This window comes from Bubalus kerabau, chromosome 23 (genome assembly GCF_029407905.1).
Source record: "Bubalus kerabau isolate K-KA32 ecotype Philippines breed swamp buffalo chromosome 23, PCC_UOA_SB_1v2, whole genome shotgun sequence".
Lineage (NCBI taxonomy): Eukaryota > Metazoa > Chordata > Mammalia > Artiodactyla > Bovidae > Bubalus > Bubalus kerabau.
The window spans coordinates 27,528,439-27,539,739 of record NC_073646.1 but is presented as its reverse complement, the minus strand read 5'-3'; the positions used below and the strand labels follow the sequence as shown (position 1 = coordinate 27,539,739).

Here is an 11,301-nt window from a genome sequence, read left to right as displayed (position 1 = left end):
GAGAGGTCTTTTACAAATTTTAATTCCCAACATTTAAAAATTGAGATAGTTCATATACAAAGATCTGTATTTTCCCACTTCTCTTGAAAAAGATACTTAATTCTCCCATTTTATGAATGGGGCAATGTGGATTCAGAAATGATGAAAGAAAGAGAAATAACATTCAGTAAGTGCTTACAATCCCTAGTGTCCTTACAACAACCCTGTGGGGATCAATAATATTATCTTCCTTTGACAAATGAGGGAACTAAAAGCTTAGAGAGCTTAAGTAATTTCTCAAAGTCACATAGCTGGTAAGTAAAAAATTCCAAAGCTCATATTGTTTCTGTTGCACCAAACTATCTCTCAGAACTGAGGTTACATGAGGAAATTGTAGCAGAGCCAGGAGTGAAGCCTGATCCTCAGTCTGCAGAACCCAGAGCATAATTTGGATGTTGGGATTACATCTGGTCAAAGTTTTGCTCTTCCTCAGAGCTGCGAAAAGAGGGTAAATGAGTATGATACAATCAGGATCCTCAAAATCACTTTGTGTTCGTTCTCTCATCAAATATTTATTGAGCCCTACTGTGTGCCTGACACCATTTTAGATATTGGAGATGCAGGCATGTGCAAAAGAGATGAAAACCTTGACTACTATGGCACTTCTCAGGGTGTACAAAATGTCAACAAGTAAATAAGGTAATTTCAGCTAAGGATAAGTATCAGAAGGAAATAGGACCAGATGGTGCAACAGGGGGTGGCTATGGTTGGGGGCTTCTTTAATGTGAGCAGGGAAGGCATCTCTTAGGAAATAATACATGAAATGAAACTTGAATAATGAGAAAGGGTTAATCATTTGAAAATCTAGATGAAGAATGTTCTAGACAGAACTACAGAAACTTTACGGTGAGATTAAAGTTGGCATGTCTGAGGGAAAGAGAGAAGACGTGTGGCTGGAGCCAAGTGAGGAGAAATGTCATGTGGGAATTGGAAAAGAGGCAGGCAGGGGCCAGATTATGGCTAGAAATCTAGCAAAAGGCCAGACGTGTTTCCCCCTGGTTCGGAGAATCAGTGAGGAGACTCAGCCGAGAGCAGTGAAAGTCCCTACTGGAAGGTCCTCCTACTGTGGGAGGATTTGGGAATAGACACTTGTAGAAGGAAGATCATGAACAAGTACCTATCTGGAATCCGAGCTTGTTCCTGAGAATCTCTTTGTCTAATAAAGAAGATCATGATTTTAAAACACACATGTAGGGCTTCCCTAGGGGCTAAGTGGTAAAGAATCCCCCTGCCAGTGCAGGAGACACAGGTTCGATCCCTAATCAGAGAAGATTCCACATGCCATTGAGCAACTAAGCCTGTGTGCCACAACTATTGAGCCTGTGCTCTAGGGCCTGGGAGCCGCAACTACTGGAGCCTGTGCGACTACAGCCTGTGCTCCACAGCGAGAAGCCACTAAAATGAGAAACCTGCACACTGCAACTAGAGAGTAGCCCGTGCAGCAACAAAGACCCGGCACAGCCAAAAATAAAAAGTTTTAAAACCCAATAATATATTCTCCAGGGGATCTTCCCAACCCAGGGATCGAACTCGGGTCTCCTGCATTGTGGGGCAGATTCTTTACTGTCTGAGCCACCAGGGAAGCCTAGATAATATTTTATATATAATATACATATGAAAAGGAAATAATAGATGTTCTGGCAGAATAGTGGGGTGAGTGAATAACTCCCTGGAAGGGAGTGGATATTGGGTGCAGGCCTCACTGAAGAGATAGTGAGTGAGTGAAGCCGCTCAGTCGTGTCCGACTCTTTCTGACCCCTAGACTGTAGGCTACCAGGCTCCTCAGTCCATGGAATTTTCCAGGCAAGAGTACTGGAGTGGGTTGCCATGTCCTTCTCCACTGAAGAGATAAAGGGCCTTCAAAGATGAGTGGGGGTTTGCCAGATGGACAAACAGGTAGCAGTTTGTGAGATTGTGAACTCTTGTGAAGAGCACATCATGTTCAAGGACATCATTCACCAAAGTATTGAGGGAGGGCTATTATGTGCCAGGTCCCGTTTAGGACTAGGCAGTAGAAAGTTGAATTTGGAAAAGTCTTTATCTTACTTTTCACTATTCTGCATTTCACTATTTGCCTTCAGCCTCAGTGGTTTACTTGAGCTCCTGAATCCCTAAGGACTTGGTACAGGGAACACACCATCCGCCATCCATCATTCTTTACGTCTTAACATAATTGGCACTTCTTTGAAGAGGCATTGGATCATGTAGGATTCTCTCCTACCTGCAAGCTTCCTGCATAGTCTTTACCACACTTGAAAATATTTGTTCAATGTTTATCTTCTGCATAGAAACTGAGGGCAGACATTTTGTCTTGTTCATCTTTCTATGCCCAGTACCCAGCAAGCAGTAGGTAATGTTGATTGTCTCTTTATCCTAAAGAAGCTCTTGATGTGTTAAGGGCTCAGAGGAAGGGGGGTTCTAACCCAGGTTGGAAGTTTAGGGAAGGCTTCTGGGAGGAAGTAACGCTTAAGGTATTTGGATTGGGGGGTGGGTAGCATTCCAAGTTAGGAAAACAAAACATTTAAGAGGCACAGAGTTGAAACCACACAAGTGGAAGGTCTTGAATGCCAACTAAGGAGTTAAGTTTTACAGACAGGACATGCTGCTATACGGCAGGGTTTTTAATAGGGGAGCGATGTGGTCAAATTTTTACAAAGTTCACTGCAGATTAGCTTGGAAGCCGACCTGGTAGTGTGGGGAGACACGGAAACCAGCAGAAACGATCTGCCCAAAGGCCTCCATTAAAGTCTTTGAGGGGTGTGTGCATCTAAGGACAGAAGCCGCAAAGAACCCCGGGGCTGAAGTCAAAACACTGGGATTTCGAGTCTGTGTTAACAACTTGGTAGGGATGGGAAGGCTGGGAGGAACCGCGCTGCAGCAAGCTTTCATTGGTTTCTAGGGAAGCCCGGCTAATGGTTAAGATGTCGCGAGAGCTTCTACCCAGCGACCGTTACCGCACGCAGATTAGCTGAAATGCCGAGCCAGCGAAGTTGCAGAGCAGTCTTGTACTTCGTTTCTTAGATGGGTGAGCCGCCCTAGTCTTTTTGGTCCCTAGCCAATCAGGTCAGTTCCTTTTCCCCCTTTCCTCCCTACTGGCGCCCTCCTTGGAAAAAGCTGGGAATTAAGAGTCCAGCATCTAACGACGCACGGATGGCTGGGAAATATGGTTGCCTTTTCCAGGGGATAGAGACATTGCCTTTGGGCTATGCAGCCTAATCACCCGTTTCTCGACAAATAAAAAGGGATCGTAGGGAGGCGGGGTTTCCCTGAAGGCAGAGCATCAGCGTCTGGGTCTTCGGCGCCGCTACCAGACCCGCTGGCCACTTTTCTCCGGGTACTTGTCGCCATAGCAACAGCGCTTGCCTAACACCGACCCCTCACGCTCCCACCCGTGGCGTCGCGTTTTTCCTTTTAAGGGTCGCGCTAGATCCTGTGGCGTAGGTGGCGCCTGTGGGCAGCCAGCACTCAGGTCTAGGGCATCAACTGACAGACCTGGGGGCCGTTTTTAAACCCGTTGCCTGAGCTAAAAAGCAGCTTTGACGACCCAATTTCTTTGACGGGCTCAAAGAGGCCAAGTTTACACATGGCTTGTGGGTTTTGCCTGTGGTGACCCTTCAGCTTTTTCACCCCTCACGATGCACACACACGCACACACCAGTCCAAGCCTCAGGTTAAGAAGCAGTTTATTGGCGAGAAGACATATGGAGATGTGGCTGTTCGGCCTTGGCACTTCCCTGGCCTTTCCTCACTCCTATACTGCCCTTCTCCCAGCCAATGTGTCTCTGCTGCCGTCCACCAGGACCTGGGCTTGGCATCCAGAGCAAATGAGTGCTCATTTCGCTGTCTCTCTCCTATTCTGTTGTGTCCAGGTGGTCAGGGCAGTTGGGTCTGGACTCACTCCAAGTGTCCTCTTCCTGGCTCCGACCATGTCCAGTGGCCCGAGGCTGGGTACTGCCTGCCTACCAACAGTACTCTCCCCATCAGCAGATGGTCAAGATGGCCCTGCCTCACTCTCACCCTTAACCTCAGAAGTCTCACTGCTCCTAGGTCTAACAAACCTGGTTCAGGATGCTGGTCTGGGTGGTCGGGGGGAAGGCAAGGTCGGGAGGGGTCAATTTACAGGTTAAGAGGCAGTAGGAATTTAGAATTCTTTAAGGGCCCTCAGGCTAACGCTAGTTTATCAACAAGTATTTATTGCCTATTGTATTCCAGGCAGTGTTCTAGAAGCTGGGGGTATAAACCAAACTGGCAAGGTCCTGACCCAGCCCAGCCAGGACTGTTTCCTGAGCTTCAAGTTCATTTGTCTCCAAATCTCTATTTCTATCTATTCACTCCTTTCTCCCCTTTGTTTCTTCCCTTCCTTCTCCCTCCCACCACCTCCCAGGCCCTTTCTTCTCTGCTTAAGCAGCAGATACCCTCCCTTTGGTCTCTTGGGCCTCTACCCTCCCTGGACCCCATCATTCCAGTCCCGTTGGTGGCTCCTCTTTGAGGGGCCTTGCCCGACCATCTCCTGTCCCAAAGGGCCTCAGGATCAGGTGCCCACGCTGGTGCTTGATACGGGCAGAACTGTCACCAAAGCCCTTGCCACACTCTGCACACTTGTATGGCTTCTCCCCAGTGTGTGTGCGCCTGTGTTTGACCAGGTCTGAGCTCCGGGGAAACTCCTTCCCACAGAAGCCGCACACATGGGGCTGGCTGGGTCCAGAGGGCTGAGCCCGGACTCGTGATCGAGGGGCAGTGGGTGCTGGGCCAGGGGGGTTATGTGGCCTCAGGAGAGTGGATGGTGGTGGTGGCCTAGCCCGTTCCCCACGATGGGTGCGGAGGTGCTTGACTCGGGCTGAGCTGTCGGCAAAACCTTTGCCGCATTCTGGGCAGAGGTAGGGTTTTTCCCCCGTGTGTACACGATGGTGTTTCACCAGGTCCGAGCTCCGGCGGAAGCCCTTGCCACACTCAGGGCATTTGTGGGGCTTGTCACCCGCCAGTGGTGGTGGTGGCTCTCCAGCCTGTGGGCCCCCGGGCTCCGGCTCCAAGCCAGGCAGGCCAAAAGGGCCATCCCCTGAGTGTGAAGGGCTTCGAGGCGTCAGCGGGGGGCTGGTGCCTAGAGGAGGTGGGGGCGGGCTGGAGCTGGGGGGTGGGCTGGGGATCAGGGGGGCCAGAGGGTAGCCTGGGAAGCTGAAGTCCTGGGGCTCCATGTGAGTGAGGCGGTGGCGGAGGAGGGTGGAGCTGAGGCTGAAGGTACGGTCACACTCGGGACAGGCGTGAGGCCTTTCGCCACTGTGGGTGCGGAGGTGCTTGACCCGCGCAGAGCTGTCAGCGAAGCCCTTGCCACACTCGGGGCAGAGGTAGGGCTTCTCTCCCGTGTGCACTCGCAGGTGCTTCACCAGATCTGAGCCCCGGGCAAACTCCTTTCCACACACATCGCAGCCGAAGGGCTTGGGCCCCAGGTGACTGCGCTGGTGGCTCAGGAGGCTGCAGCTGAGCACAAATCTTTTGCCACAATCGGTGCAGATGTATGGCTTGTCCTGGGCCTTAGGTCCCTGGGCGGCTGCCGTGGCAGCTCGAGATGGCTGCCGCCGGGGCACCACGGGCCGGGGGGGCTGCTCCCCTCGGTGTGTCCGCTGGTGCTTTATGCGGGCAGAACTGTCGCCAAAGCCCTTGCCACAGATGCCACACTTGTACGGCTTCTCGCCCGTGTGTGTCCGCTGGTGTTTCACCAGGTCCGAACTCTGCCGGAAGCTCTTGCCACATTCACCGCAGATAGTGGGGCGCTCGCCAGCTGGGATCCTGGACCGAGGAATCTTTGGGGGCCCCTGGGCTGGTGCCCGGGCTCTGTAGGGCTTTTCACCACTATGAGTTCGTTGGTGTTTGATCCGGGCAGAGCTGTCCCCAAAGCCCTTGCCACAGACCCCGCACTTGTAGGGCTTCTCCCCTGTGTGGGTTCGCTGGTGTTTCACCAGATCTGACATCTGCCGAAAGCTCTTGCCACACTCGCCACATACAGCAGCCCGATCACTAGCCTGGCCCCAGCGTGGTTCTCCTAGGAGCCGAGGGCCTCTGTCCCGAGCCTGAGGTTTTCCAGGCCCCTCCCTCTGGACCCACAGGTCATCCCAGGTCTGAATGCCTTCAGGTTTGAGAGAGGCATTTCCTACTTCATGACCTGGGGCCAAATCTTCCTCTTCCTTGAACTCCAAGTCATCCTCCTGTGGGGCATGTTCAAACTCTTCTGGCTGAGAAATCTCCGCATGCTCACTCCCTAGACCTGGGGAAAGAAAAAGGAGGTGTAGATCCTGCCTTTTGGCTCAGCCTTCCCTCTGAGGCTCAGATGGTAAAGAATCAGCCTGTGACGTGGGAGAAACAGGTTCGATCCATGGGTTGGGAAGACCACCTGGAAAAGGGAATGGCCACCCACTCCAGTATTCTGGCCTGGAGAACTCCACAGAGAAGCCTGGTGGGTCCATGGGATCGCAGAGTCGGACATGACTGAGCGATTAACACACTATCTTCAATAGCAGTCTCCCCCAAAAGGCATCCCTGACAATCTGTGGTCGCAAAGATCTCTCTCCTCTGAATTTCCAAAGCCCTTATATAGTCTGTGCCTCTCAGTAACAGTAACCTCCTTTTATCATGCCTTTCATATGTGCCAATCACTTAAGTAAGCATTACTGAATCCTTGCAAACAATCCTATGAGGTAATACTATTAACTGTCCCCATTTTACAGACATGCAGTCTCTGAGAATTCTAAGTCACTTGCTCAAGGTTATAAAGTAACATGTTTCTAACTCAGGTCTAATTCCCAAGCCTGCTGTTAAGCCCTACCTTATATTCTATGTGGAAAGCCTGGTATTTACTAATTAGATTTTATCTTTTATTAGCCCAATCTGTAGTTTATTTCTTCAATCATCTTGTATGTATCTGAGAGGACCCAGACACAAAGATGTCCCTCAGGATACTTAGCATTGGTAGGAGAAATAAGATAAAACACAAATAATTATAATTGCAGGCTCAGAATGAACTGTGCTGTCACTAGAGAGAGGACATTAGAGAGATAGGGCTAGGCTTTCACAGTCCAGGAAAAAAGTAAACCATGGAAAGGAATGTGTGAGAAAGCTGGAAAAGGATGTTGGGACTAGATGAAGCATGGGAGATCTGAATTGAACGCTAGACTAACGCTTTTAATTAGCAGCAGAAGGGAGCTAGGGAAGATTTTTGTGGAGGGAGACAGGATTAGACCAGGACTCAGATCAATGTGGCTGCACAGTGGGTGCAACACTGGAGAGAAAAGGGCTGAGGGGAGGCCGCTGCATTTGCCAGGATGAGACAGAACGAGGCCTGAAGTAGGACTGAAGCAGCGAGGATGATGGTGACTGCAGGGGATGGGGAGAGAGTCTTTGAAATGATGCCCCTCAAGGCGTGTCGCTTAGTAGGTGCTCAGAAACACTGGTTCCCTACCCCTCCCTGGAAGCACAGTTCACGTCCTATTTTTCTGGGTCTGGGCTACGCAAAGCCCAGAACCCGGGGCCCCACCCGGCCATTACCTGCCCATGGAGGTGCACCGCTTCGGCCCTCACCTGTGCGGGCGCCTCTCAGCTGCTCTCTCTCCTCTGAGCCACGGAGATCCGGACCCCAGGGCCCCACCGCGCGCTCCATCGCCGGCACGCCGCCCTGAGCAAGGAGACAAACACAATTTCACGGTCACACAGCCATGTGCGGACGGCGGGGCCCTGCCGCTGCCCTCTGCCGGCCGGCACGGGCACCGGACAGCATTCGGGTGTCCGAGGTACGGGGCGCGGCTCCGGTGACCCCCGCCCGCGCCACCAGCCGCCCCTGCACCTGCTGCTCCTTCCGGCGCGCAGCCGCCCCCTTCCCCTCCCGCCGCTGCCGCCGCCGCTTCAACCGCCGCTTCCGCCAGTCCGGGGCCCTCCAGAGCTCCTCCGCGGGGCTCCGGTGCCCGTGCCACTAGTGGCTCGGGGATCGGGCTCGGCGCCAAACGGGGAGGGGGCTCGGACCCGGGCGTCCCGGGGGCGGGGACGGGAAGCGGAAACGCCAGGCGGCACCGGGCCGCTCTAGGACCCTGGAGGAGCTGCACGCCTGTGGGGGCCGCCCGTGTCCTCCGGAGCTCGGTGGCCGGCGGGCAGCCGCGTGCCGCGGAGAGGGCTACTCTGAGCCAAGTCCAATTGCCCGAACTCTGTGGTATTAACCGTGTGTTTCCTGGGCTGGAGCTGGATGCGGAGGGCCGAAGACTTCCTAATTGTCGCTGGGTCCGGCCACCCGCGCCGACCTTCAGAGGTAGCAAACAGCTCCAGCCACCCCAGCCTGGAGAAACAAAGAGACAGCCAAAGACAGACCCAGGGAAAGGGGTGGGGGAAAGACCAAGGCAGACAAAGGGCGGCAGAGGGCGGCGGAGACCCCAGACGGGGCGGGGGCGGGGCGCCGAGACACAGGAAACAAAGCCGGTCTGGTCGGCGAGGCCGGGGGCCGAGGGTGGGGGCTGGGCTGGGGGATACCGAGGCGGGATCGGGAGCTAGTGGCAGACGCCAGATAAATGCTGGGGAGAGGCAGGCCGATGGACTTAGACTTGGATCCGGAGACTCACAGAGTCGTAACCCGAAGAGCCCCCAGTCAGAGAGGATGCAAAGGCAGAGAGACCGAGAGACTGCCCCGGACCAAACACACAGGAGCAAAAGACTGGCCTCCTGAAACAAAGACATGTAGAAACAGATAAGAGAGATATAAAGTCGTTGAAGCAGAGTCGGAGGAACTGGGCAGGGCACCTGGTGAGAAACAAGCCCGGAGGCAGAGGAACAAAGAGTGAAACTGGCAGAGACAAAGAGAGACAGACGCATAGAAAAGAGGCCATGGGAAGACTAGGGACAGGTCTACGGCGCTACAAAAGAACCCAGGGAGAAGCGAAAACATTAAACCTTGTTTCCTAGCTTGGTGCGGCCCTGGTTGGGGCTGTTTCAGTGGACCCAGGGGTGTGATCCCCAGTATCTCCTCTGGGCATGTTTGCCTTTGGGGAGCGGGTGGGGTGCCTCTGCAGCTCATCTAATGATGAAGAGGGTTAATTAAGATTTGTGTATTAATCAACAATTATTAGTGCCTCAGTACTATGCCAACAGTTTGATAAAGAGATAAAACACGTGTAAGAGTTGTCTTTGGGGTGCTACCAATTTAAAGGGGCAAGCACACAATTCATGATAAATAAGAACTGTAAGGGCGTGAGAGTTATGTGCACTAATTCAAGATATTATAGTATGGGAGACCAGGAAGAGGTCTTATTTGTGGGAATGAGCATGCACAAATATTTGTTGTTTAGTTGCTAAGTCATGTCCAACTCTTTGTGATCCCATGACAAGCTTCCCTGTCCTTCACTGTCTCCCGGAGTTTGCTCAAATTCATGTTCATTGAGTTGGTGATGCTATCTAACCATCTCATGCTCTGTTGCCCGCTTCTCCTCCTGCTCTCAATCTTTGCCGGCATCAGGGTCTTTTCCCATGAGTCAGCTCTTTGCATCAGGGGCCAAAGTATTGGAGCTTAAACTTCAGCATCAATCCTTCCAGTTAATATTCAGGGTTGATTTCCTTTAGGATTGACTGGTTTGGTCTCCTTGCTGTCCAAGAGACTCTCAAAAGTCTTCTCCAGTACTGCAGTTTGAAAGCATTAATTCTTTGGTGCTCATCCTTCTTTATGGCCCAATTTCTCACATCTAGAACATGGAGACATACAGATGTGTGGACAGTCTACACTGACCTAATGAACAAAGATATGATAGGAATGTAGTACAGAGAGAAACCTGTAGAGTTTAGTGGCTGCAGACATTATCTTTAAGGTCATTCATGCAGAGTTTTATTCCTGATCTTGTCATTTACTCCCTTTAACCTTGGGTGGGGAAGTTACTTCTGTTTCCTGAACTGTAAAATGGAGATACTACCTAATTTGAATGGCTGAGAAGAATATGTGTAAAGTACTCAGTAAAAAATATCAGTTGTGACTCTTTGGGCTGAAGTAACCAAGGAAGAAGGTGGTGTTTTCAAACTGATCCTTTCCATCAGCTAAGATTTCAGCAAAGTCCAGAGCCTGGCTGAAGGGGACCCTGAATGAAGAACTCCAGGCACAGTCGCTCACACACTAATGGAGAACCTACTATGCGCTAGAAGCTTGGGGATCCAAAGATGATTAAGGGGACTTTCCTGGTCATCTGGTGGCTAAGACTCGAAGCTCCCAATGCAGAGGACACGGATTCAATTCCTGGTTGGGAAGGTAGATCCCACATGCTGTAACTAAGAGATCCCTGATGTGCAATGAAGATTGAAGATCCTGCATGCTGCAGCTAAGACTTGGAGCAGGCAAATACATACATATATAGATATGAAAAAATGGAAGTGTTAGTCTCTCAGTTGTGTCCAACTCTGCAGTCCCATGGACTGTAGCCTGCCAGGTTCCTCTGTCCATGGAATTCTCCAGGTAAGAATAGTGGGAAGGAGTGGGTAAGTCATTCCCTTCTCTAGGGGATCTTCCCAAACGAGGAATCAAACCCGGACCTCCTGCATTGCAGGCAAATTCTGCAGATATTTTACCGTCTGAGCCACCAGGGAAGCCCTATATAGACTGTAATTATCTTTTTATATATATATATATATATATATATATATATATCCTCCATGATTATGATCAATCCTCAAAAGAGGAAAATAATAGCTCTGATAAATGTGTCATAAGTTTATATAATAGGAAAGTAGTGGAAGCTGCAGATAAAATGGTAAGTTAATGATTAGTTCCACAAACATTTCCTGGGGGGTCCAACATGTACCAGGCACGTTGCTGGGAAACAGAGGTAAGAGGGTACCAAAATGGCAAAGAGCCAGCCCCTCTTGGAGGGAGCCCCCCAAAGGCTGGTCAGCCCTCATGCCATAGTCACTTGTAGAACAAGGTCTAACTTTGAGAAGATGAAACCTGGAGTTATTGGGTCTGAATCTGAACTCAGGTCTAAAGATATAGAAGCCCTTCCAGGGATGTCTGGTAGGGCCATAGGTGGTTATGAAGATATGATGGTGAGATGAAAAAGAAGTAATCCAGGTGACTATGAAAAGGAAAGACTGCTGTCTACCATTCACTGCCCCATAGAAACCTTCCAAACAGGCCCCAAAATTTATCATTATAAAGTCTTTATCCCAGGAATGACTGAGCATAATTTGTTGGAATTAATAAGCATGTAAATGGAATATTGTGTCACTACTGCTGCTGCTGCTGCTGCTAAGTCG

General features: G+C 51.0%; 1 protein-coding gene across 1 annotated transcript; it reads right to left on the bottom strand.

Moving 5' to 3' along the window:
- Window positions 1-3,501: 3,501 nt before the first annotated feature.
- On the bottom strand, window positions 3,502-8,044 carry ZNF48 (zinc finger protein 48). The gene is made up of 3 exons (XM_055561944.1): window positions 7,871-8,044; window positions 7,609-7,702; window positions 3,502-6,298 (listed from the first exon to the last, which is right to left on the bottom strand). Exons 2-3 carry the CDS (start codon window positions 7,685-7,687, stop codon window positions 4,497-4,499), a joined length of 1,881 nt encoding a protein of 626 aa, XP_055417919.1. The 5' UTR covers window positions 7,688-7,702; window positions 7,871-8,044; the 3' UTR covers window positions 3,502-4,496.
- Between the last annotated feature and the right edge of the window lie 3,257 nt (window positions 8,045-11,301).